Source organism: Sinohyriopsis cumingii, chromosome 9, assembly GCF_028554795.1.
Source record: "Sinohyriopsis cumingii isolate HCF-2022 chromosome 9, ASM2855479v2, whole genome shotgun sequence".
In the NCBI taxonomy this organism is placed as follows: Eukaryota; Metazoa; Mollusca; class Bivalvia; order Unionida; family Unionidae; genus Sinohyriopsis; species Sinohyriopsis cumingii.
Window position 1 is genome coordinate 42,254,822 of NC_142969.1, and position 26,460 is coordinate 42,281,281.

Here is a 26,460-nt window from a genome sequence, read left to right on the forward strand (position 1 = left end):
TACAGAGGTTGGGACATTTAACTTCTTACAACACTATCTTTATAGTGGGTTCAAGCCAACATAGACAGAGGCCATGAACAAAGTTGTAATATATTATTTTTGTAAAGTCAATGCAAGTTTTTCTTTGATATCCAGTACTTGTTGTCTGCAATGAACACACAAATGTATCTGCAGGTGTACTCATGCAGACACCGCACAACACGTTATTCTTCAGCTTTTGTTGCTTTCATGAGCTGCTTTCAAAAAAAAAATAGGTTTTACTATTTTTATCAATAGTGCCCATATCTTATCAGAGATAGGTATTATTTGCATAAATTTGAAAGGTTTTTATGCCTGGATCCTCTATGCCCAAATGGCTGATATTGGTTCAGTAGGTTTTTACAATTTGAAATTAACAAGTGTTGATGGGTGACAAAATAGATGTAGCACATATTACAAGCTCACCTGGGCATATGGCCTGGTGAGCTAACAATACTTGTTCTATAGTTTCAGCCTACACCCCTGGCCACTTGTACCCTCTGACTGATTTTAAAAGCGAAAGGCACCAAAGATATAAAAAATGCACAAAACTTACTTATTTTATTGACTGATTATTTCTAACTTGAATGCCACCAAATGGTTCCTAACAATGTCACCTCCACATTTCAAACCTAACAGAACTTCAACAGTAAGACAGCATCTATATTTGTGTAGCCAAGTATATGTTCTTCACACAACATGAGCGATACAGTTCACAGAGTTCCATGAGCTACAGATAATTCTGTAAATTTCTGTAACACTGAGTTGTAATGGCATATTTCTTCCTCTATTCAAATTTTGTTGGAACATTAGAATTACACTCTGCATACATTAGATGCAGATGACAGAATGTTTACCTTCTATGTATGTGTAGGTCCTAGATCAACCCCTTCAAAAAAAATGGACTCTTAAAGAATTCAGAAAATGAGTGAGCAGGTTCCTCATTGATAATGAAAACTTCTGTTTGGTTTGAAACATGAAGATGACAACAATGTGGACTGTTTGGTGATAATAGACATAGAAATTATAAATCAATGAATCAAATCAAAACCTTTTGCAATTTTCCTTGATACTTCTCGTTTTTTAAAATTAGTAAGGGGTACAAGGTAAAATATAAGGTAAGCTCAATTCTGCATAAAAATAAAAACTAGAGTAACTTCCATGACTTGCTATTGCAATTTCCCACACCCCATTTTATTACACAACCCACCCACCCTTACCTACCACCTCCTGAAAGTGATCCAGGAATTGCAACCAAAATCCATTAAATTTTATTACAAACAACCAGTCTCAGCCCTGACTACCACCTCCTGATAATGATCCCAGAACTGAAACCCAAAATCCATATTTTATAATAACTAATCCTTCCCAGCCCCACCTACCAGCTACGGAGAGTAATCCAGAGGCTGTATCCAAAAATCTATGCCATTTTATTACAAAATAATTCTTTCCAGCCACATCTTCTACATCCTGAGACTGATGCCGGGCTTTAACCCCAAAATCCATTCTATTTAATAATAAATAACCCTTCCCAGCCCCATCTACAACCTCCTGACAGTGATCCTGGGGCTGCATATTTTATTACAAATAACCCTTTTCAACCCCATCTACTACATTCTGACAGTAATCCTGTAACTGTAATCCAAAATCCATTATATTTAAAATAACCCTTATCAGCCCCATCTACCACATCCTGACAGTAATTCTGTAACTTTAATCCAAAAAAAATTCATTATATTTAAAATAACCCTTATCAGCCCCATCTAATACATCCTGACAGTAATCCTTAACTGTAATCCAAAGTCCATTATATTTAAAATAACCCTTATCAGCCCCATCCACCACATCCTGACAGAGATCCAGAGCCTGTAACTTAAAATTTATATTACAAATTATCCATCCTCAGCCCCATCTACCACCTCCTGACAGTGATCCTGGGGCTGTAACCCCAAATTCATTATATACTGTGTGACCTTGTGCTATGACTGCAAGAATGGCAGATTATATACCTATTCTATAATTAATATTCCTTTATGTAGGCACTGGTAGAATTTAGTTGAATTGGGAGATTTTACGTGTGCTTGTATGTGTGTGTGTCATTTGGATTTTTAACATTGCTTTAACTATATTTCAGTCATGTCACTATGATGTCTGCAGTGTGGCAGTTTATGGCGATGTCTAGCACTGGGGCATCATGGCATGGACATGCAGCATCTTGCCCCACCCAAGCACATTATCCTTACACCAGGCTGACTAGTTATAACACTAACCTCTTAATGTTGAGTGCCAAGTGAGGCAGCTGCTAGTATCATTTATTTTATAAGTCTTTAGTATGATTTGGCTGGGGTTCAAACCTGCGACCTACCACATCTGATGCAGACACTCTAACCACTTAGGCCACCGGATTATCTACTAATTGGTCTTGATGACGCTGACCTTTTACTGTAAGAATGTGGTACTTATGTATGATGCTTACAATTATATATTTTGATTATTATAGCATGAACAGAATTTGAGAATAAACTTAAAACACAAAATTTCACTAATCAGTGATGTATGAAATGTGGATTGCGACCTACTTTAGTGATGCTTGTCAATATACCCTCATCAAGTTTCATAATCCCAGCTATAATATGTATTATACTTGGTGCAAAAAACTGCATTAAATGAAAAAAACATGACAAAGAATGTACAACTGATACACAAAGTTAGCCCTTCAGACCATTCCCATTGAGATAGGCACTGTGAAACCCACTCTAAAATGTTGCCCAAGAAAGAATATTAAAATTCGTTGATGCTGTACTATTCTCTATGCAGATGCTGACATAGGAAATGGTACAATAACTCTCCATTACAAAGAAGATGTAAGCTAAATAACTAATAAATATGTCAGTTGTTGCAAAGCATTACAAAAATAATAAGCAGTTTTATGCAGATAGGCATCCGATGGACAACAAACAACAGGTCATCCACTAAACTCTTCTAATCTGTGATAAGTAGAAAAGTAAAAACAGGAAAACTAATTTGGATTTAGACAATGTGAAACCAGAAACAAGCTTAATGTTAAGTTAAAAATGCCTGTACTCCCATTTAGACCAAGATGTTAATCCCTAACTTAATATTACCAATTATGGTTACCATGTCTATTAAACTACATTATAAAACAACAAACTAATTTAGCTATCTCTGAAAATAACAAGTGTCTTTTTTGCAGAAAACAGATTCTGAAAACCTCACTCACCTATCATGGTTATGTCTAGTTGTGACCTCCTTTTGGAAAGAAATTTTTTGGTAGAGAGAGACTCAGTGAACACATATGCATAACACAAATTTGATCAGTGAGTAAATAATATTTAGAATACAAGATCTGAGAAAAGCAGACTTTACTCTGAATTTTGTTCTACTGTATACAATGTAATACATATTCAGGTGTAAAACAAATCAAGAGAATTTATATATTATTTTACACTTTAAAACAAATTTCCTACTTTTGAAAACTATCAGTAAGATCAAAATTCAAAGAAAATGGAGTGCACATAAATTCATTGTTGGATCCTATCTTCATACCTAGAATATGTTGTTAAAATGTTTCGTGTATACACCATTTCCCTCTCTTTCATTATCCCTGCAGAAACATTTTAAATCATTCACTATGTATGTGACATATTTTGCGTCATGTATTTTCTCACTTTTTCAGCACAAGATGATTCTCCAATCCTTGTGAAGCTGATGATGGGAATAAGAATCCTACCATTGGATCAGTCTTGGTATGTATTTCTGCATGGCACTTTACTCCAAATGCCTTGGCACTAAATTAACTACTTGTCTTGCTGCACTGTTAAACACCAAACAAAACTAAAGTTGTGACCAGATAAGTTAAAAACATCTTGCCAGTATATGCATGACCATATTGGAAGAATGAATGAAATTCCTTAGTGAAGAGCTCCAAACTGGAGCTAACTCTTCAGTACATTCACACAACAGAGACACTGTTTATAAAACTTTGGTGTTCACTTATTAGGATAAGCTTTAACCTTTTGAAATTTAAATTATGCATTTTTAAGTACATAGTTTGGGTATCACGTTTACTTCAGAGGTACTTCCTGGATTTCATCTAATGGGGAGATTTCCCACCATGTCACCAAAATAAAAGGGAAGGACATAGAAAAATGGGGGCAGGAGAGAAAGAGAGAGAGAGAAAACGGGCATAGTTACATATTTACCTAACACTTAAATATCTCTATTTTTTTGCTTCTCTTGGTTAGGGCTTGATCAAAATCTAAATCCTCAAAAGATGCCCCTCTAGTTGTATAAGCATGAATCTGTTGATTGTTTCTGAGCTTAATCTGTTCTTTATCAGTGTATGTATAATGCTGTGTGCTGAGAACCGCCTTTCAGTCTGCTGTCTGAAGGGACATGTGAATCAGTTACTTAGTCAGCATAAAGTGCTATGAAGTTTGGAGCACAAAATTCCTCACTAGTCAATTGTCTGAGAAAAGAAACGAAAACTGCAGTCTATTTTTAAATTGCCTGAATTATAGTCAAGCTTGGTATAGTCCATATTCGCACTTCGAAATACAGGTGACTTGCGTGTCATGTTTTTGATCCATCCTGCATGTACACCAGACTTGTATTCAACATTATTATTGGGCTCAATGGTATTTCTAGAAACATTTTCCCATTTATTTCTGATACATTTCAAAATATTCAAAATCATCATTATCGCTATCATCAGCCAGTATTTGCCAAATGAAACAATCATCTGACGATGAACCTTTCAACTCCAGCCATTTAGTTTTTTTATAGCTCACCTTTATTTTAAACACGCGTTTGCAAAACTTCCTTAATGAATGCAAAGTGAAAACTATGACAAGGTGCTTGTTTCATGGCACTATGCCAATCATATTTAGTTTCAAAACTGTTCATGTGAAGCTGCAGTAAATAGATGTGCGAACAGTTGCTTTCCTGAACTATGTCAAGACAAACCCTACAATACCTATGATGGCAGCAAAACTTACGTCTCATCAAGCACTCAGCTAAATAAATACTGGAGACTGCAAGAGTACATTGTGTATTTTTAGCTAATTTGCAGGAGTCCTCGTGCATCATGGCTTCTCAAGTACATGAGCTCATACAAGTTCTATGTGGTTTGTGTACTTATATGCTCTGGGAACATCTCCAGTACTTGCTTCTAAGTCAAATCCATCTGCGAACTGCACATACCTAGATGACATCACATGATGTGCCAGCAGATCTGGGTTTATGCAATTTGTTTGGATGAATCAGTAAAACAAACAACACAAAAACTACCATCACATTATGTGCTGTCAGATGAGGGTCTATTTGCAGCTAAATCCATTTTATATGAGAGTATATACAGTACTACATCAAATAAGGTGACTGCAGGGTTAATCCAGACATAACCTCCAAAGTGTTTCAGATTCTTATAATGCACATCAACACAGTATTAAAATCTGTTTTAAATCTGATTATTTCACCAGTTATTTATAATACTAGAAAAAATGAATCCCAATTGTTTCAATTAACAAAGCCTACAAGGTTTATGAAAATCTTATATCTCAATGTGGCACTCGAGTTGATAGTTACCCTGTTTGGTTGCGCAGACTGGCCATTTGGAACAAAATATCAATCTCCATGGGGGTGATTTGAGCAAATTCTTGTGCCTGGTACATCATTTCCTCTGAAGAAAAAAAAAGGACTTTGCTTTGAACAATTAGCACTGCAGTAAAAAAATAAAATCTTTAAAAAAATAAGTTTTTTAACTTACATTTCAGTTTGAACATTTTGTATAACTCATCCCCTCCAAGAATTGCATGCAACTTTCTTTCTCTGTTCACCCTATCACAACTAGCAAGAGGTAACTAGATACCTAACTTAATCATTAGCAAGTTATAAATTTTCAGCAATTCTAAAAAAAAACCTGCAGAAAGACAGTCACAGTGTATTCACAAATTGAAACTTTGGCAAAAAGATACTAGAATACGTACCCAAGTAATTTTTCTTTGCAAGGATTGCACACACACACACACACACACACACACAAAAGTGAATTCAAAGTCCAAAACGAGGGTCATTTGGGTGGCCCATACTATTTTCACAGGGAATTTAAGTAGTCACTGGCCTCATGGAACACATCAGTGAATGATATATTATAATGCGAACATAGAAAATTTAAAACCATGCTGAAAGTGGTCCATCTCTGAATTTCACAAAAATCAATCCATATTTTTAGTATATACCATATAACTGACTGAACTGTCTACTTCATCCCATGAATGTGAATTGTCCACATCTTAAATCTTTAAGAGTATAAGCCACTCTAACATTCTGGAGAGTAACACAGATTTTCCAGAAAAGAATTGTGATAAGAATTTTGTATTATTGGGGGAGAGGTTGTACTTTTCTGCAGCTTTCCAGGATCACATGTAGACAACATCAAATCTCAAGTCAATGTGCATACAATTCTATCAGACTTGCTATTTTCGGTTTTAGCCTTTTTGCTTCTAGACTCTTGTTTCTTGGCTTCTTTCTCAAAATATGTCTGTAAAAGCTCCCATAGTTCCATACTTTCACCAGAGACAATCATCTTGTTACAAAGAGTTGAATGAACTCAACCTACAACCAAAGTAACAGGTGGACAGGTGAACTGAATGAACAAATGAATGGAGATTGGAAACAGTATATGCCCATCCACATACAAATCTGGAAATGATGAATCATGCCATATATACTCACTTATATATCGAGTACAGATGCAAACTACACAGACCCAGACCTGCTGTCCCATTAATGCACTGTTTGATCTAGGTCTATTCAGTCTATTATGAGTAATCAGAAGAACAAACAAAGATAATAATCTGATGGCACATACTGTGACACCAGATCATGTCTACACTTTAGATTCATCTTATATGCGGGTACATATGGTAGTTTTGCAGTGATCTTACTGCAGATTACCTTTTGAGCATTCCTTTTTGTGGTCCCGTCCTGTTGCAGCCATGTAGATTTTCTTCACCAACTCCATGTTGTTGAAAAGGGAAATGAATGCAGTAAAATAGCCATAGCTGACCTGTTTGTGGTGCTCGCTGCTCATGACAACCTGACAATTTCCAAAGGAACAAAGATGAGATCAATGTTCAAAAATCTAAATTATAAAAAGGTCAACAATTTACCTGCATATATATATATAAAATACACAAATTTACCCGTACATAATGTCCATCTATCTGCAGAAATAGGGTTAAAAAAACAACTGTAATTTCAGTTGCTAAATTTGCTGGCAGATCAGGATCGATGCTTTTTAATGGAATTCAGGAGTAGAACAAATAGTGTAAACAATGATTTGTGAGAGCCTAATTAAGTGGCAACTGTGTTTTGATCTCCGACTTGTGGAAGTATTTTTTGCATTGTTACACTCAAGAGCAGAACTATTTGTATAATCGTGTTTTTTTATATCTTTTGTATCAAACCAAATAAATCGTTTGAAATAAATGGCATACAAATCCTACATGTGGTTACAGTCATATGCTTGGTCAGCTTATTTCAATTGACCAATATTTTTAATATGTAAGTAATATAATTAAACTGCTTAAATTATCCTGCTCATTCACAAATGTGATCAAAGATAGCAAGACAACCAAGCAAAATGAGTGAGTAATTGGTAGATAAAAAGCTTTGTTTCACAAATACATTTCATTATGGAGAAGCAAGTTCCAGAGTTTCAGTGAACTTAAAATTCCTGAATTGACACTATGAGATTTCTTCTATGATTACAAGTTTTGCTATTATTTCCTGAATTGGCACTAAGAGATTTCCTCTTTGATAACAAGTTTTGCTATCATTTGCAACAAAATCAGTGTCAATATTTTACTAATAGAACAACTGAAATAAAAAACACACTGAAATAAATGTCCCAAGTTTTAGAAAAAAACAATCTTGTCTTGTTGTGAATCAACAACAACCGAAAGCAATGATGTAATACACACTGTTTTTGCATACAAATGTTTGTTGTTGAAACTTCTTGGAGTAATGTTAATGATCTTTCTGAGGCTGGGTATTTTGAAAATAAAAGTAATTTATACAAAAAGTTATACAAATTCATTAGAAAAACTCTTTATTGACAATCATTCCAAAGGCAATTACAAAACTAGTATTCAGCCATTAAACAGATCCATCACCCCATCTCAGGTTTTCGTGGCATCCTGCTGGAATGGCATCCCCATTTTAATTAATTTGAGGTCTCTCAGTAACTTGCACCCTTGCTAATAGTGCATGGATTATTGAGGGAGAGTACTGCATGGAATCACTGGAAAGAACGAGATTGATATAGCAGTGGGATACATCATGGCCAACAAGGCAAGATGTACTCATATGCTATATCGAATAAAAGCGTGTTTCCACAATTCAGAATTTAACATTGATATAGTTCTGTATTTATTACAAACCCCATCTTTTAAGCTTCCAATTATTTTAAGCTACGCTGTGTGACAGATCAATAATGTGGAACTGATGGGGTACGTATTAAAAGAGCACTGGAAAACATTTCTACAGAAGGCATCATACTGCAGTTGGCCAAGATATTCAAGTCAATATGATGCTTTCTTAGAAATTTCTTCCACTGCTGTCAGCTTATATGTTATGAAAGAAACTGAAGTTAGTCAGTTTCTATTAAGAGGTGTTTCGCAATCAAATTATCTACTGGCTTAATAGCTGACTGACATCATTTATATAAATCTGGTCAAATTCTGTCATGTGGTATTTGAGAAGCTGTTTACCGGATCTTCCATTTTTTATTCATATAAGACCATCATGTAAGATGCTTTCTGTAAAATCTTTTCAATAGTCCATTGAGTGGTATTTGAGAAAAACTCATTTTAAGGGTTGTTAATATTTTAGTAACAGTGGCCATATGTGATAGTGTTGTCATAATCTGTAAAAACTTGAAATTCATCTATACCAGGATGCTTGATGTCAAATTTGCTCAATTACTCTTAAGCAGTTTTTACGAAGTCATTTAATGGTTTTCTATTTTTAGCGACAGTGTCTATATTATATGGCAGATCAGCATCATGCATCATTTTTGTTTTATTAAAGGGTTCCCCTTTTTGAGCAATGGCAACAAAATTTTGCTGTGGAATAACACCATCTGTATAAGCATGAAAGCTATTTATGTTGGATTGCTTGCTATCAAATTTTGGTCAAATTCTGTTCAGCATCTTTGAGAATAAGGTTAAAAGCTTTTTCTTCTTCTATTTTTGATAATGGCAGACATATTGGAGGACAGATTGGCATAATTAAATAAATGTGAAAGACTTTGTTGCCAGAATGCTCCCTGTAAAATCAGGATCAAAGTGGTCAAGCAGTTTTTTGAAAAGAACTTATAAATAACATTTGCATATGAACAACACACAATATATCAAGGACCCTGCCATAACCTCGAGTGGCCTTACAGCCAAGCCAGCTAAAAATAATGTGATTTTTCTCTCTTTCTCTAATTGCAGAGCTCTAGATAAAAGTCAAATTAAACGTATATTTACTCCCTATTTTGGAAGTCACCTGTATATTTGCTGCATATTTACTCCCTATTTTGGAAGTCATCTGTATATTTACTCCCTATTTAGGAAGTCATCTGCATATTTACTCCCTATTTTGGAAGTAATCTGCATATTTACTCCCTATTTTGAAGTCATCTGCATATTTACTCCATATTTTGGTAGTCATCTGCATGTTTACTCCCTATTCTGGAAGTCATCTGCATATTTACTCACTATTTTAAAACTTGTTTGCAAATGAAATGCATATATGCTGACTATTTTTGAACTTGCTTGCTTATTTTCATTCATTTGGATAGGAGGACAGTGTATAATAAAAACAACATAAACAAAACTTGGAGTCTTAATCAACTATACATTTAAGGTAGTCATTAACTTTTATAAATATCCTGAAAGGGCTTAGTGACAATGACCACCCTAGAGTACACTCAAGTACATGTCTCCTTCTGTTGACTGTTTTAACCAGTATCACAGAACCTCTCAGATAACATAGCTGATCAATCAAATGCAGTTGATTGTGCTTATTACTAAATATGCCAACAAAACTGGACTAAGTACTTAAAACTGAACTGTTTGGAATGTCTTGAATGCATTCAAAAGGTTTTAGTCAATTAATTTGCATAAATTACAGATTGGCAATCAGGACTGTCCCAATAACCATTCTGCAATGAACTACATATGAGAACAGGGAAACTTCATGAGGCCCCTACCTACCATGTCTTCTATCATAAAAGAAATCATTCCGAGTACAATACACCCGAAATTCCCTACTTACCGTAACTAAGTTATCACGGACAAATGGAGTAAGAAGATAACTTTTCAAGGAAATCAGTATTTCCTCAAAGTCTTTGGCAGAAATATATCCATTCTGCTTCTTGTCACGTGTTCGAAAGGCTTGTAGGGCATGCTCTTCATTAAAATCCTAAAAGCATAAAAACTTGTCATTCAATAAAAAAAATCTTATCTATCTTCTGGAATGACAAAAAATGTCTCCTTACCAGTAAATGACTAAAAATGTCTCCTTACCAGTAAATTTCACAAAAAATGTCTCCTTACCAGTAAATGACTAAAAATGTCTCCTTACCAGTAAATGGGGAAACCAGAAAATTTCACATGTGTAAGCTATAAACTCTGAATATTCTAGACTAATTGTAGACATAACTGTAGACAGGTACATATTTTAAAAAGCTTACAACAGGATTTGCAGTTTTGCTTTTGTTTTACAACTGCTCTTTCTTGCAGTTAATTCCTTTTCTGTTATAGCTGTCTTTAGGTGACCTAAAGATTGTCTTGGATGTACATCCTCAAAATCACCTGAACTACAGTAAATATCATAACAGCAAACAGCATTAGGGCAAAAGGAACAAATATATGTGGCAAAAACCACCTTGTCAACCAAACCCTTAGTTTCCTGCAGGGGAAATAACTCTAACAGGAGCTGCTCACAGGGACTGATGTTCTGCTGGCTAATTATGTTTCCCCAGGTATCCAAGATAACACTTTTATTTCTGTCCATTTATTCTTTTTCACTGCTGAGTATTGAAACTATCTGAATTTCTTGAGAAACTCCAACATAACAAAATATTTTAAACATGTATCTCAGTTAACATGTTCACAAGATACCAGCCTTTCAATCCAAACCGGAAATCTAGGATAGAAAATCAAACAACTTGTCTTGGGCAATTTGAAACCAAACAGATAAAGGACCATCTGTTCTGGAAAAGTAGTTATAACAAGATTTTTATTAGGGATATTGTGGTGATCATACTATAGATCTGATTTGTCACTTGGACCCAACTACAAATCATTGCTGAAAATTCCATGATACTATGACAGTAAATTTTGGAGATGTAGCAATAACAAGATTTGAAAGACAACAATAAGTGCCATGAAAATGGAGGTCTCATTAATACCATTTTCAGGCAGAACCATCTAGACATGATATCAAGAAATGGTTGTCTGTGTAACAACTTTTGCATTTAGGACCAAGTAGACACCAAAAGTCTTTTCATTAAAATGTCATGTTGATATAACCATCCAATTAGGAGTAGTAATAACATGATTTTCATAATGGCTGTCATGGTAACCATACTGGAAGCTAGATTGGCACTATTGTCATCCAAGAACAAAAAGACATTGTACAAAGTCATTTGCTGAGAACTCCATGTTGATACGGTTATCTATCAGGAGGAGAAAAGGCAAGAGAACTGCAGTATCAGTAAGGGGCTACATTTTCGTGAAAGAGCAACTAGAAACACAGGAAGTATTTTAGTGAAAACACCATGTCAAAATGACCATCTATTGGGGAAAAGTAGCAATTTTCAAGATGGCCATCACAGCAGCCATAACGGTGGTCCAAACAACACAATTTTTCAACTAGATCTTGGGATGAATGTGTGTACAAAGTTTCTTGGCAATCCTCCTAGTAGTTTACCAGGAGTAATGAAAACAAACTTGTGCAGATGGACAGACAACAGATGATGGATGAAAGACAACAAGCCATCACAAGTCAATGACCAGAAGAACCAATAATTACATTCCAAGCCAATAATCCTCTCATACACTCGGTTCTGATTATGAATCCTAAAAACGGGCTATAGTTTTTCTTGATCATTGCAATTTACTTCACTTTATTATAGCTCTTGACTGAACCAAATCTATTATAAAATGGTTTCCCAAAATTACATTTTTATTTACTTCGGAGTGTTGAAATATTCTCATCACACACACCTGTATAAAATGATCTCACACATATCACAGTTCACTCTGAATGCATCATTGAAAATCATTACTTCTGAAAGAGGAAGTGTATTTCCTGTAGTCTATAACCTTGATATATTTATCGGAAATTTACAATAAACCATGAAAATTTTAATCTGGCTAGAAGATAGACTACTTACATGTATGAGTTGTGTGAACTCTGCATAGGTCACTTTGCGTTCCTTGTTCTCCCCAAAATGCAGCTTGATAAAATCACACTTGAAGTTGAATGGTATACGTTGGTGGAGCGTAGTATGAGTGACTATGTCCTCAAATTCATCTGGAAGCAAAGTCAACAGTAAAATAGATAAACTTGAGTTTCAGTGTAAATGAAAATTTTATAACTTTATCAAATCAGACATTAAATAAACTAAATATGAGTTACATGGAGGGCAGTGTCTCTTTCCTCTGAACAGCATTATGATGTGGCCTTCGGAATAAATATGCAAGACAGGAAATCCAAGCAAATAGTAATACTGTAGCATGTTTGATGTAATAAAGATCAGACTTTCAAAAAACACAAAATTTTAACATCGTCAAAATTGACAATGTCATGGTCGAAACCAGAAAAGTGACACCTCTTATGAAGCTATTAATAGGCAAGACAAACCCCCACCCTTTATAGTGTGGAAAGAATTGTTGTGACTGCGTAATGCTATATGACCCAGACCTGCCAACCCTAACACGAACATTCTCAGTAAAGCACTTGATTTTTCCCCCAGTAAATCTGACCAGTTTTCAGTAGTGTAACAAAATATCACATACAGATATTGTAAAGTTAGGAAACATGAATTTAAAATGTTTGGTATTCGAAGCTGATGCAGTGAAGGTGTGTGTGTGTGTGATTTGGATTTTTAACATAGCTGTAAAAAAATTTCAGTCATATCACTACGATGTCTGCAGTGTGACAGTTTACAGTGATGTCTAGCACTGGGGTATCATGCCGCAGACATGTAGCACGATGTCCCACCCAGTCACATTATCCAGACACCAGGCCGACCAGTCCTAACACTAACCTCTTAATGCTGAGTGCCAAGCGAGGCAGCTGTTAGTACCATTTTTATAAGTCTTTGGTATGACTCATCCAGGAATCAAACCCACGACCTCTTGCATCTAAGGCGGATGATCTAACCACTAGGCCACTGGAGCTGTGAGATGCAGTGAAGGTATACATTACGTTCAACAGAAAAGTTTGTAAGGTACACATAAGCCTATTTAGCTCTAAAACATCAGCACAAACTTCAGTTCCAAACCCTATGCAGCTCAATGGTTTGTTGTTGTCTCTCAACTTCACATAAAAGTTATTTTTCCACTGCACACAAAGGCAATACTATCTCCCGCCCTGAGATATACTCTAATCAACAAGCAATGTCCAATAAACATAACCGTCTTCCTTCCTGCTTTTATTCATAACAATCTGAATATTCTTTTTTCTTCTGTACTAATTATTTACACTTTTTTGGAGGCCTATTTCCCTGTACAGCATGTGTCACTTGCTGGATGCCATTTTTTTTACATCTTCAGCATGTGTCATATGCTGGATGCCATTTTTTAAAACATCTTCAGCATGTGTCACTTGCTGGATACCATTTGTTTGGTACATCTTCAGCATGTGTCACTTGCTGGATGCCATTTTTTTGGTACATCTTCAGCATGTGTCACTTGCTGGATACCATTTTTTTGGTACATCTTCAGCATGTGTCACTTGCTGGATGCCATTTTTTTTTACATCTTCAGCATGTATCACTTGCTGGATGCCATTTTTTTGGTACATCTTTAGCATGTGTCACTTGCTGGATACCATTTTTTTGGCACATCTTCAGCATGTGTCACTTGCTGGATGCCATTTTTTTTTACATCTTCAGCATGTATCACTTGCTGGATGCCATTTTTTTTTTACATCTTCAGCATGTATCACTTGCTGGGTGCCATTTTTTTAAAATACAAATTGTATAAACAGTTTGATCATGCAGAGGCGTTACATAGGCTCGAATCATTACTCAATTTATCTGTCATACATGTACTATATATTATTTTATAGTACATGCATGACAGGTAATTGTAAGCAATGATAATATTACTACATAGTACTTGTATGACAGGTAAATTGTAAGCAACAATACAAGCCCATGTGCAAATTCCTAATTCTAAAATTCATGGCACACAATTGTGTGCAAAAAGCATAATGTACAGTGGAACCCCGCTATAACGCGCCCCGCCATAACGCGAATTCGGATATAACGCGGTCGTAGCATGGCTCCCGAAATTTCGTATATTCATTCACACATGGAGAAAAAAAATTTGGAGAAAAGTAAAAAAAAACAAAACAAAAAATTAACTTCATTTTGGGCATGAGATTAGTTGTGACTTTTAAAATAATATGATCGTGGCATGGTTCCTGATATTTGAAATTCATTTACGTGTATTTTTATCGGACCGTGAAAATATTTGTTTAACGTACGAGAAATAGTGTGTAAAACGTTTATTATAATTTGGTGGAAGAATTCGCGTATGACTTTTAATAATAAACGATCGGAACTTAACAATTTATCCTGGTTCTTTAAGTGATTTTGGAGAAGTGATCGTGTATGAATTCTAAAATAATACGATATATATAACGTACGAGAAATAGTGTGTACAACGCTTGGCTTCTGAAATTTATCAATTTGAACAGGTTGTGGTGAAGCTCCGTATTCTACTCTAGAAGAGAAAACTGGTTTCATTAGGTTTTTGAATTGTTAAGCCGAAGTAAACATTATCGGAAGTGTTACTTATTACGGATCCATGAGTAAAGCCAGTAAATCGTCTTTGTGATTGTCTTCCATGAATTCTGTATACAGTCGTTGCTCAAACAATAGCCGACATGGGCTTCTTATTTAACTGCAATCACAGCCAAGCAGCAGACAAAGTTGTGGTTGATACAAGAGTCGCACAATTTAATAAACATCAAAGGACGAAAGCCGCCAACATGTATGCTGTGCTTGGCGGTGTGATCAAACAACAAACAGTTGAAAGTAAATAATATCCACTTTATTATCTGTAAATTAAAAGGGTATGAAATTGTACATCCGTTCAGCTTAATTTTGTTTTATATAAAAAGTGATTCGTAACCATTGCAGGCCTTCATTACTTAGTTATTGAGCTTTATCTGTGTACGTTGTTTGCTTATATAAAAAAATATTTTACTGTTATGGAAAAGCAAGTTCAAAAACGCAAGTCGTTTTCTGCTAAAGAGAAACTGTATGCCCTAGATCAACTAAAGAAGGGCAAACAACAAACTCAGCTTGCCAGAGATCTAGGAATCAGCGAGTCCACTTTGCGAGGGTGGAAAACAGATGAAGGAAAGCTCCGTAGTCTACCCAACATTCTTGAAGAGGAAACTGGTTTACAGCGTAAAAGGGTTAAGTTAGCTAATGACAATGTCCTAGATTCAGCTTTGTACCAATTTTTTGTACAAGCTCGCTCAGAAGGTGTTCCAATTTCTGGCCCAATTCTGAAAGCCCAAGCAGAGAAATTTGATCGCCGTATCAATGGAGATGATTCCAAATTTAAGGCGAGTAATGGCTGGCTAGACAGATTCAAGAAAAGGCACGCTATCAGCCAAGTTCTTGTGTCTGGGGAAATCCGCTCCGCTGACAAAGAGGCTGCCAATTCCTACCCGACTGGGCTTAAAAAGTTGCTGGAGGACGGTTGCTACACAGCCGACCAAGTTTACAACTGCGATGAGACTGGTTAATGTTATAAAATGTTACCCGATCGCACCCTTGCAACCAAGACTGACAGTCACAAACGAGAAGGTTTCAAGAAGAGGAAGGACAGAGTGACTCTCTTATTTTGTGTTAACAAGTCTGGCAGCCACAAAGTCAGACCTCTGATGATTGGAAAATCGAAAGCTCCCAGATGTTTTCATCATGTAAATATGAAGGCACTTCCATTCCAGTACACTAACAGCAAGAATGCTTGGATGAATAGCTCCATATTTGACGACTGGTTTCACAAAACATTCGTTCCAGATGTTCGGGCTCATTTACGAAAACTCAATCTGGAGGAAAAAGCTCTCCTCCTGCTGGATAATTGCCCTGCCCACCCCCCAGCGGAAAATCTTGTCAGCAGTGATGGCAAGATCAAAGTTTCGTACCTCCCGAAAAACACTACGTCAGAAATCCAGCCACTTGACCAAGGCATAATTTCCGTATTTAAACAAAATTATCGCCGTGAAATGATAAAGGGAATGGTAGCAGATAATAACGCATCCGTCGACACATCATTGGCATTACTCAACTTAAAAGAAGTATTAATTTAGCAGTTTTCACATGTTTCTTTTGATGTTCACAAAATCTGAAATAAAAGTTATTTGCACGCTGAAATCATGCGTTGATTGTTAATTATTCTTGCAGTTGTCGCATATGATAAAATTTTAGCGGTTGAAATTTGTACGGACACCGTATGTAGACCCGGGAATAGCTGCATGCAATGACCGTACGATATCAGACGGCAAGTAAATGGTTTCAATATTTTGTTCATCCTATATTTTACACGACGAATTCAGACTATTACAAAATTATTGAATATTTTAAATCTGTACGATTTTCAATGAAATTACATCCATTATGGATGAACTGCATGCCACGACGGCACGGTAGCATACGGTGTTGATACACTTTTCATGATATAGCGATAGTCTGGTATTATCGGTCAATCTGTATTATCGTTCAAACAAATAAAAATTAGTAAATGTTTTTAATGCACAGTAATAACCTATAAATATAATAGCCTTCGATTATTTTGAATATATCTTAATTAATGCATTCCAGTTAATATTCATCTGATGATAAGCCGACTTTTGATCATTGTACATGTATACACGTATATGTTCTCGGAAAAAAAGTTAAATATTGTAAAACCCCGCATTAACGCGACCCCGCTTTTAACGCGATCCGATTTTATGGACCCCGATCATCGCGTTATAGCGGGGTTCCACTGTACATCAACGTTTGATGGCTAAATGCAAGGCCAATTTTTGGTGTACTCCAATCTATACTTCACTTTCTGTGGAATACATATCTCTTTCCTTACAGGTGAAAACACTGTAATTGTAGCGTAGCTTCTTTTCAAATGATATTAATCCAGAAGATGAAATGTCGAATGGTTAATAGTTAGTGGTATCGGCATTTACGCAGAAAAATATGAACTCATGCAAATTACGATGTATACTAATCATGAATGTCTCAAAAAATCCTACAGTCAAAAAAATCTGTCTTCATTTAGTGTTTGTTTAAAAAAAGTTACTGTTGCTATGAGTATGTACATGTGTCATTTAAAAACAAAATCAGTTAGGCCCCAGTTTTCTTCACATTTATAAAACTTTTGGTATAAATATAGATGATATACTTTACAATGCTGGCTACAGGGCAAACTGTAACAATTGGATATAGTTCTACTAACATCGCAACAAGCAATACAGGGCCATTATTGGCATCAGTGACCACTGATGCTATTTTGACTAGTATTTAACGGGATAAAAGTTATCTTATTCCCCATTTAAGCAGAGAACTGGGGAATTTTCGTGATGTTTTGCATGCACCATGAATCCATGAATCACTATCACAATTAAATGCAAATCTTCATCTGCACTAAATTAAAACTTGCAAAGCCAGTGCAAGTTACTGATAGCATAGCATGTGTATGATTATGCAAACAAAGGGACTCTGGGTACAATGTTTTTGGTATAACACAAAGCTAGTGCAACCTCTGAACAATCCTTGGTAATGATATGCAGTGGAAAGAAAGCAATAAAGAGGCATTATGCCTGAGGTAACAGAACAATGGAAATAAAACTCATTCAAGGTTTTGCTAATACAGTGCTGCATGCCAAATTTTGCTCAAGTCAAGTTAAGCTGTGGAAACAAAACTAAGGTGATAGGCAATATGGGGCCATAACTCCTTTAAATGATGACAGAAATGGTTGAAAAATCTAACAATTCTGAGGTCTTATCAATATAAAGACACATTTAAAGCTGGGTTATAATCAAACTATTTGCAGTCAAGTTGCAAAAAACAAACTGCTGACGCAAGTAAGATGGAAGAACAAAGTGATTACTACAATTTTTCAGCTTGTGGGGTCTTAATTAACCAATTCAACGGCACTTTTTTTCTCTTCATGGTGTATCATATATTACAAAACACCAAGCAAATTTTACTACCTACCACAAGTTATGAAACCATTTCCATTCCTGTCAAAAATCTGGAATGCCAAAGCATACATAGCATCAGGAAGGCAGAGAAGTGCTTCAAATGCCTGGAACTCCGTAAAGGAAATAAGTCTAAACAGAAAATATATATATAATTTAGGTAAATTATACAACAGCTCATAAGTAGCATGATTCAGTATTTTAAACACAATGTTGAATAAACAAAAAAATTCAGAGTAAAATATATTTCTTCAAAAATATCTATCCAATCATAACATTATAGGAGAACCTGGTACCTCCCAAATTCACGCCCTCAAAGCTAAAAAAAAAGAAGACTTAACCACATCTTCTGGTTTGTTTTAGCATTAAAAGTGCTAAAACTTCATATTCTACTTGCCAAGACTAAGTCAGACAAGAGTAATGTCCAGTTGGAGCGAATGACTTGAGGCCAACTCCCAATATTTATCAGTTACTACTAGACACTCTACCAAGGATATGCAGTGAAGACTCGGGAGCCTGTGCCAATAAACTCCAGATTTACGTGTATTCGACTTACCAACATCTCATGTTTATGCACATTAATATTAATATCCAAGCAGAAATAAAAATGGTATATGGGATTTTACCACCTCTTTCCAAGGCATCAGCATTATCTGTAAAAATCTGAAAGGTGTTTAAACTTAGAAACTTTCCATCAAACTCGATCAGTTTAGTTCAGCAGCTGCACCTTAGAGCAGACTGACATTATTTGTTTAAACTTAGAAGCTCTTCATGCCAACGTACTAGCTGCAATTTTTGCTCAAATTCTGTCAAGCATATCTGAAAGAAAAAGTCCTTAAAAAGATATTCCACATTTAGCCCTGGCAAAGTGGATAGTAATGTGTCATAATTTGTCAAATCTGAAAGCCATTATGACCAGAATGTGTTCTGTCAAATTTTGTCTATTTCTGCTTTCATTTAAAGTTCTGTTTATTTTTGGTAACAGTAGCCACATTTGATAGAAGATTCGCATCATAGCTGAAAGCCAACTATGCCAGAATATGTCACATTCTGTTCAGATTTTTTTTCAAGTGGTTGTTTAAAAACTTTAGTAAATTTGGTAATGTTAGCCATATACGACAGTGGATTTTTCTTTATTTTACTAAACTGAAAGATCTTGACACAATAGTGTTTGCTGTGAAATTTGGTCTAATTCTGTTAAAACAATAATAATATTTAGAAACAAATATAAGATAACATAAAGAGGACATCATAAACAAGAATGAAAATACCACAGAAACCTGTTAAGAACCTTTCATGATGGTAAAGTTTTAAACACTTCTGGGGAGATAATTTCAGTCAATTTCATTGTTGTTGTTGTTGTTGTAAGGTTTAACGCCATTTTTCAGCACATGATAGGCTATACAAGGCGGCCAGTATTAACGGTGGAAGAAGAACCTGGGAAATGCCCGGAAAGAACCACCGACCCTCGAGAAGCTACTGGCAAGCTTTCTCACATACCCACATTGGCCGAATCCGAGACTCAAACCCATGCAGACAGAGGTGAGATGGCAGTGATCCGTAACGGAAAGCGCTTTAGACCACTCAGCCACTCGGGGCCAGTCAATTTCATTAATAATCACCAACTTTGATGATGTCATAGAAGAGATAAGCATTTAAATTATTTTTAAATGATCTCTTAAAAAGGAAAGGTAATCTTGTTCCAAATGTGCACCATAAAGACCATATTATACATTGAGGTAGTTATTTGGATAAAATGAGCAGCACTGAATAATTTAATTAAAATGATGTTAAGTAAAATTTAAATTTCTTCACCTCTCATCATTATATCTAACTGACCTTATTCATATGTAACTATATGTGACTGAAATGATGTTAACTAAGTATAAATTGTAATTAAAGACATAGCTCATTATTTTCCAGAAACTTTAAATTCAAATTTTTGTCAAAACTGAACTAAAATTTCTATTTTCATCGGTAATTTAAATATTTACTTGTTCATCTTTGCAATTTTTTTTCCCTTCTGAAGATTAGAATTTATATTCTTGAAATGAATCTTATGCAATGTTCAAAATACTTTAAATTAGTATTCCTAATATGTGGTGTCATCAACATCCAGATAAGGTAGTACGTTGTGTGATGAGTTATCCCCGCAGCAAAAATCTTCAAGCGCTCTCAACTTTTACACTACCTGACACATTTTGAAAAAACTGTCACCACTGACATCCTTTTATAAATTGTTTATTTAATGTCAGTGTCACTTCAAGCAATTTCTGAGAAGTCATTTAACAGTTTCTATTTTTAGTAACAGCAGCCATATTTGACAGTGCATTTGTATCATTTAAACAAATTTGAAAGACATTCATGTCAGGATCCTATTCATCTAATTATGAGTGTTGATGGATGATGAGTAACATACACATAAGCTCATTTGCACTTTGATCCTCCTGTCCACTCATAATTTTGAGGGGCCTGTCGGAAGGAAAAGTGATTTTTAATACATGGTTGCCCAACCTCAAAAGTGGAACTGTATGTGAAATTGTATTTTAAAAAAATGTAAAAACTGTTTATCTTTAATAAATGGAGACAGGTCATAGATAATCAAATTTAGCATCATTTGAATTGGACAAGAATGAAAGTGGCATTAACGCAGATTTGATTTTAGTGTCACACATGTATAATTAAGATACTGTAAAAATGCAACATTTTCTGAAGAAAAAAGTATCCCTAACACTGTCTTAACTTTGTCCTATTTTCTTGGCATAGTGGCAGTTTTCAAGATAGTTAATTTTTTTAAATCATCTGATTTCAAAACAAAACTTGTATCATGAAACTCTAGATTACTAATTTTCAAAGTTTGGGTGAAATGATACAATTCTGGTAAACATCAAATAGTGGGAGAACCCTGCTCATGTGAAAGAGCTGAGTGACCGCTGCCCTCATATCAATACCCCTAGCTGGAGTATAATATGGAGTCTAGTGTGCTATTTTGTCACAAGTATCAATCAAAAGCATTCTTAGTAATGGGTTTGAAGGGCTGGTGTCAGAAAGAATCAGGACATTCACTCTGGTTGCATTCATATTCACTGTGTAGAGCAGGGGTGTCCTACCTTTTGACATGAGGGGCCACAGTGCATTTTTTTCACTTGAGGTCCATTTACAAACTTGACCAATGTTTTTTCATTTCCAGTTGGCACAAATTATGAAAGGTTGGCAGGCCAGATTCTGGCCTGCAGGCCATATGATGGACAACTCTAGTGTAGAGCATGAAAAGCTACAAGAAAAGCCAACATGTACAGAACTTGTCAAATCACTAGAAAACAGTAGATTAAGTTTAGGTTTTCATTCTTCAAAAATATAAGACGGATGACTAAAATTTCAAACAGACAAGTTAAAGTTCCAAGACAAGTACAGGGCAATGTGATCACATAAAAATATTCATCTTGAAAATGCTGAAGAGACTACAATGAAAGGTAAAAAAAAAACTTAATTAGTATGATCCCAAATAATGTTCACCATGAAAAAGTGAATAAAACAAAATCCAGACAAGTCACAAAATCTGAATTTATCTGGGGTTTGCAAAAAAAGAAGAAAAGATAAAAGTATAAAATTTCTATTAAAAAAGCATTAAAAAATGTCTGCTCCATTTAGAATGCTAAAGAATTTTTTTCCTTTTTAATTTTATTTAAATTGCATTCAATCATAACTTCATAATTTATGTGATAAAATTCATGACATAATAATGATGCAACCTCTGTGCTTGGAATGTGTCTAATATACAAGTAGTGCCCTTCATGAAACAAGAAGCTGTAGTACCAAATTTTGTTAAGACCCAACTTACTCATCTCTGCTAGTATCCACACTGTTTCCAAATAGCTTAAGTGTGTACTCATCAAAGTTATTCTTCTTCAAGAGTTGTAAATAATTGATGATCAGATCAGAGTAGGTCATGAATTTCTCTCCATTCACATCCTTGCTTGCATACTGAAATAGACAATATAACTATATATTACCAGATAACACCAGAATTATGTGGTACTCTCTCTGTATTTCAGTTTCTCAATCTCCTTTCCAACTGCCTATATCTGTCACCCACACTCTACTCAACCTCACTCAAACAGTGGCACTGGATCAAAAGTATAATATCCATGACAGCACTCAAAATATGAGGTGTCAGTGTGCACAAAGGAAGAAGGTTCTGGGGATGTATTCCAGTCAGAGGGGAACCCAAACTCTTGTAAGGAAACTGACCCCATATAAAGGAGAATTCAGATGATTAGATCCGACTCCTCTTGGTTGGGAGTTAATCCCTTACAAGTCAATGTCTTCCAAAAGAGTGACAAGTTCCCTGATGGAGATTTAATCCCTGACAAGTCAGCGTCTTTCTACAGAGTGACAACCTCCTTGATGTAGAGTTAATTCTTGACAAATCAGTGTCTTCCAAGAGAGTGACAAGTTTCTTGATGGAGATCTAATCCCTGACAAGCCAGTGTTTTCCAATAGAGGGACAAGTCCATTGGTTGGTAGTTAATATCTGACAAGTCAGTGTCTTCCAAAAGTGACTTGTCCCTCAATGGACACATCTGAGAACACTGTTCATCAAGCAGTTGTCAAAATAACTGGATGACGGAGACCTCTGAAGACTTTCTATGCACGGGAGGAAACAGATGATAAAAGAAAGTACCAGACTGCCTTCATAACTTGTGACTACACAAAACTGCAGAAATTTCATGTGAGCCGAAAGGATGCAAACATGAAGGTAGCCATCCTTGAGATCTATGGAGATCACCTAGTTGTTCATTCTGATATCATTTCCAACTCAGGCAGAGGTATCCATGTTGAAATGTTGTTCCAGAAGGAACTTGATTAATGGGAAAAGATAGAAAAGTTAAAAAAATCCCATTTTTCTGAAGACAGAAAGATCCAGGAATAAAATTGTAGACTTAGATATAACCTCAATATTGTGCCCATCTTCAGAACAGCATACACATCTTCCCTTAAGGACACCAGCTGGCACTGGTGGAACCAAATGCAGGTCCTGTAAGAGGTGGAGAGTTCCAGAAGAGAAGCTGGTAATCTTCCTTTCTTATTGAAAGGACCCATGACATATCTGTGAAGGTCAACCAAGTCTCTGAAAAGGGCCAGTCTGGTACCTGCCAGAGCAACAGGAAGTAGCTGACTTGACAGGAGAGTTGTGAACAGCTAAGGCCTACTGCTTCCTTCCTTCCAGAAGGTACAGAAAGGGTCTATAACCTGCCTGTTCTAATGAACTATGATGCCATGTGAAAGTTATGCACTGTGTCATGAGAGGAAAGGGAGATGTGGCTGATCCACAATCTCCACAAGGGTTCAATGGGACCAAAGAAATATGGGATGAGATTTTAACAGATGTCAAGATTTCCTTCCTTTCAATTAGGTGAATTATTCCACTGTGCTCAAAATTAATTTGTAGTTTTTAATAATGGCAACTTAATGACTAGATAAGCTACACTAACTGCTGTTCTATTTTCTTCTAAAAAAGCCAACCCACTGTACTGATATTTCAAAACTGTATGCTAATTTGCCTACAAAACTTCAAAAGACATGCAAGAATATTGTTTTCATAACTATTATATTGATGCCTGAAATAACATTTTACCTTCAAAAATATTTCCCTTAACTTCTCTTGGTCTCCTCTTTTGAATATCTCCATCTGGAATAAAAATTAAATATATTGTAAAGTGATGAGAAAATGCACATTAGGTTCAACCTTATCAGTAAGTAACATGATACAAGTCTTACCGTTTTCAGCACTTGTCTAGTAGAAATGCTGTTGTACTTTATATGTTAAACTAGAATTCTGTGTTTATAAAACATGTTCACCACACTTCTATATTTTGAAATCTATCCCAAGTTTGAGCCTCACGAGTAAGAACTGCCCTATTGTCAAATGTAATCTATGTGTGTGTATTTTTCTTTTCATGCCTAACAAACATGTACATGGTTATTTGCTAGGAATCTCGTTTTTTTTCAAAAGCCTGACCCAGGACTAAGTATCTGAGGCAGTAAGAACTGACCCTGGTGCCAATTTCAGCTGCATGTTTCTACTGATCTCTTAATGCCCAGTGAGTGTAATTGTGATTTTAATGGGTGGCATCTCAATAATTTGAAGATGTGACCCTGGGGATACATACCTTGTGGTAGGGATAGATGCTGGGGTTAATGCCATTTACATGAATAAATCAGTCTTTTTATGTCCATCAAATGTATAAATTCTTACAGAGTGGGGATATTGATAATTTCAATGTTATGACACAGGGATGGACTTTGGGAGTCTAGTGATGCTATCATGACAGGGTTCATACTGAACTCTGAATGATACATTCAAAGACTTTTCCCAAACTTTCAAAGACCACAAACTGAGATTTCCAAGACCTATTTTCTCTAACATTTTGTATACAGGTTATATGAGAAAACAACGAATGCAAAATACTACAACATTGTTTAATGACAAAATTCAAACTATAATTAATCTCCTAAAATTGCCTCATAATGATCTGGAAGATAGGTTAACATCCATTGTTATTTCAGAAATATGTAACTTATGCATCAGATTTAATATAAAATAAATTATCAGCACTGCTTTAAATGCATTATTATAGTTGCTGTTTTTTCTCTTCAATCATTTTTGAAAGAGAAGCCAATGATGTCATCTTTTTCTCTGCTCTTCTCCTAAGAGTGTTTGACTCTGTGACAAGTACAATGAGTCCTTTTAACCCTACTTCCTTTGCCTTCTGAACAGAGGAAGCATGTAGGCTGGCAATGTCAGCTTTAAGAGTCAGCCTTTGGCTTTAAGTTTTCCACTTCATCCATGGCTAACTCCCGTTTCTTTCCTTTTCTGATTTTCTCGTCATCCTTCTCCTCTGCTTTCTTCATATCCAGATAGGCATGGTACTTATGTCTTGCAGAGGAGGCATATGTCATCATTTCATTGCTAATGATGATTTCCAAAGGTCCACCTGCTTTTCTCATTGTGTCAATTATTGATTATACTTTGAGCTATGAGGGTTTCTTTTTGATGAAGTTCTCAACCGATACGTCTTTGTTGACAGAAAATCCTCTCGCAACGGTTGCCTGCCCATGTGACAACATTTTCTGGAGAACATCCCAAAGTTCAACATATTCATTTCTTTTGGAAAGGACAGAATAAAACACTTCATCAAGGTTGTCATCTGTTCTATTGAAGGATTTCAAGGGATGATTGTCCGATTGGATAACTTCATCCACTAATTTTCCATATACTGAGTCAATATTAAATCACATTGGGACTCTACTTCTCTTCCTGCCTCAAACATAATTCTGAGGACCCTACAGAGTTTTGCTTCTCCCTTTTCCTTATCTGACAATGTACAAAACAACTTTTCATTTATACGTTTTATCCTTTTTCAACCATTCCTTGTATTTCTCTTGTTCAAACCAGAAATTGTTTAAAAAGCAAAGACATAGCATTTTTAAACACCAGGTTAAATAAAAATGAAGACATAAATTGACTGAACAATTTTGGTTCCTCAAACGTGTGTTACTTTCATGCACTTTCTACATAAAGTGAGCACTTGTCCAATGAAACCGAAATTCAATTTGCTGGACAGTTTTGTAAAAAAAAACAATCGTGAATTAGTGTAATGAACATTTTGAATGGCCAAAGGTAATGGACTTGTCCAATCAAATTGAATGATTCATTAAAAAAAAAAAGCCAGGAAAACCGACTACACCCAAATCTAACAACCGAAGGCAATTTTATTTGTGATTATAATAATAAAAATGAGGACTATGTATAGCACCTAATCTTTAGAAGCTCTAGCACTTTACAACATTAGATAACAACTAAAAAACAGATAAAATGATATAATTACAAAAAACAAACACCATGAAATTAGAAA

General features: G+C 35.4%; 1 protein-coding gene across 2 annotated transcripts in view; it reads right to left on the reverse strand.

Annotated features, from left to right (window-relative positions):
- LOC149791627 (electrogenic aspartate/glutamate antiporter SLC25A13, mitochondrial-like) overlaps positions 1-26,460 on the reverse strand; it is a 113,582-nt gene that overhangs the window by 76,782 nt on the left and 10,340 nt on the right. For both annotated transcript variants that reach the window (XM_089970184.1, XM_089970183.1), the window contains exons 3-9: positions 24,180-24,233; positions 22,383-22,525; positions 18,558-18,673; positions 12,491-12,630; positions 10,366-10,512; positions 6,997-7,138; positions 5,626-5,719 (exon numbers count right to left, since the gene is read on the reverse strand). In XM_089970184.1, coding sequence (XP_089826310.1) covers positions 5,626-5,719; positions 6,997-7,138; positions 10,366-10,512; positions 12,491-12,630; positions 18,558-18,673; positions 22,383-22,525; positions 24,180-24,233 — 836 coding nt within the window. The remainder of the gene's footprint in view (positions 1-5,625; positions 5,720-6,996; positions 7,139-10,365; positions 10,513-12,490; positions 12,631-18,557; positions 18,674-22,382; positions 22,526-24,179; positions 24,234-26,460) is intronic.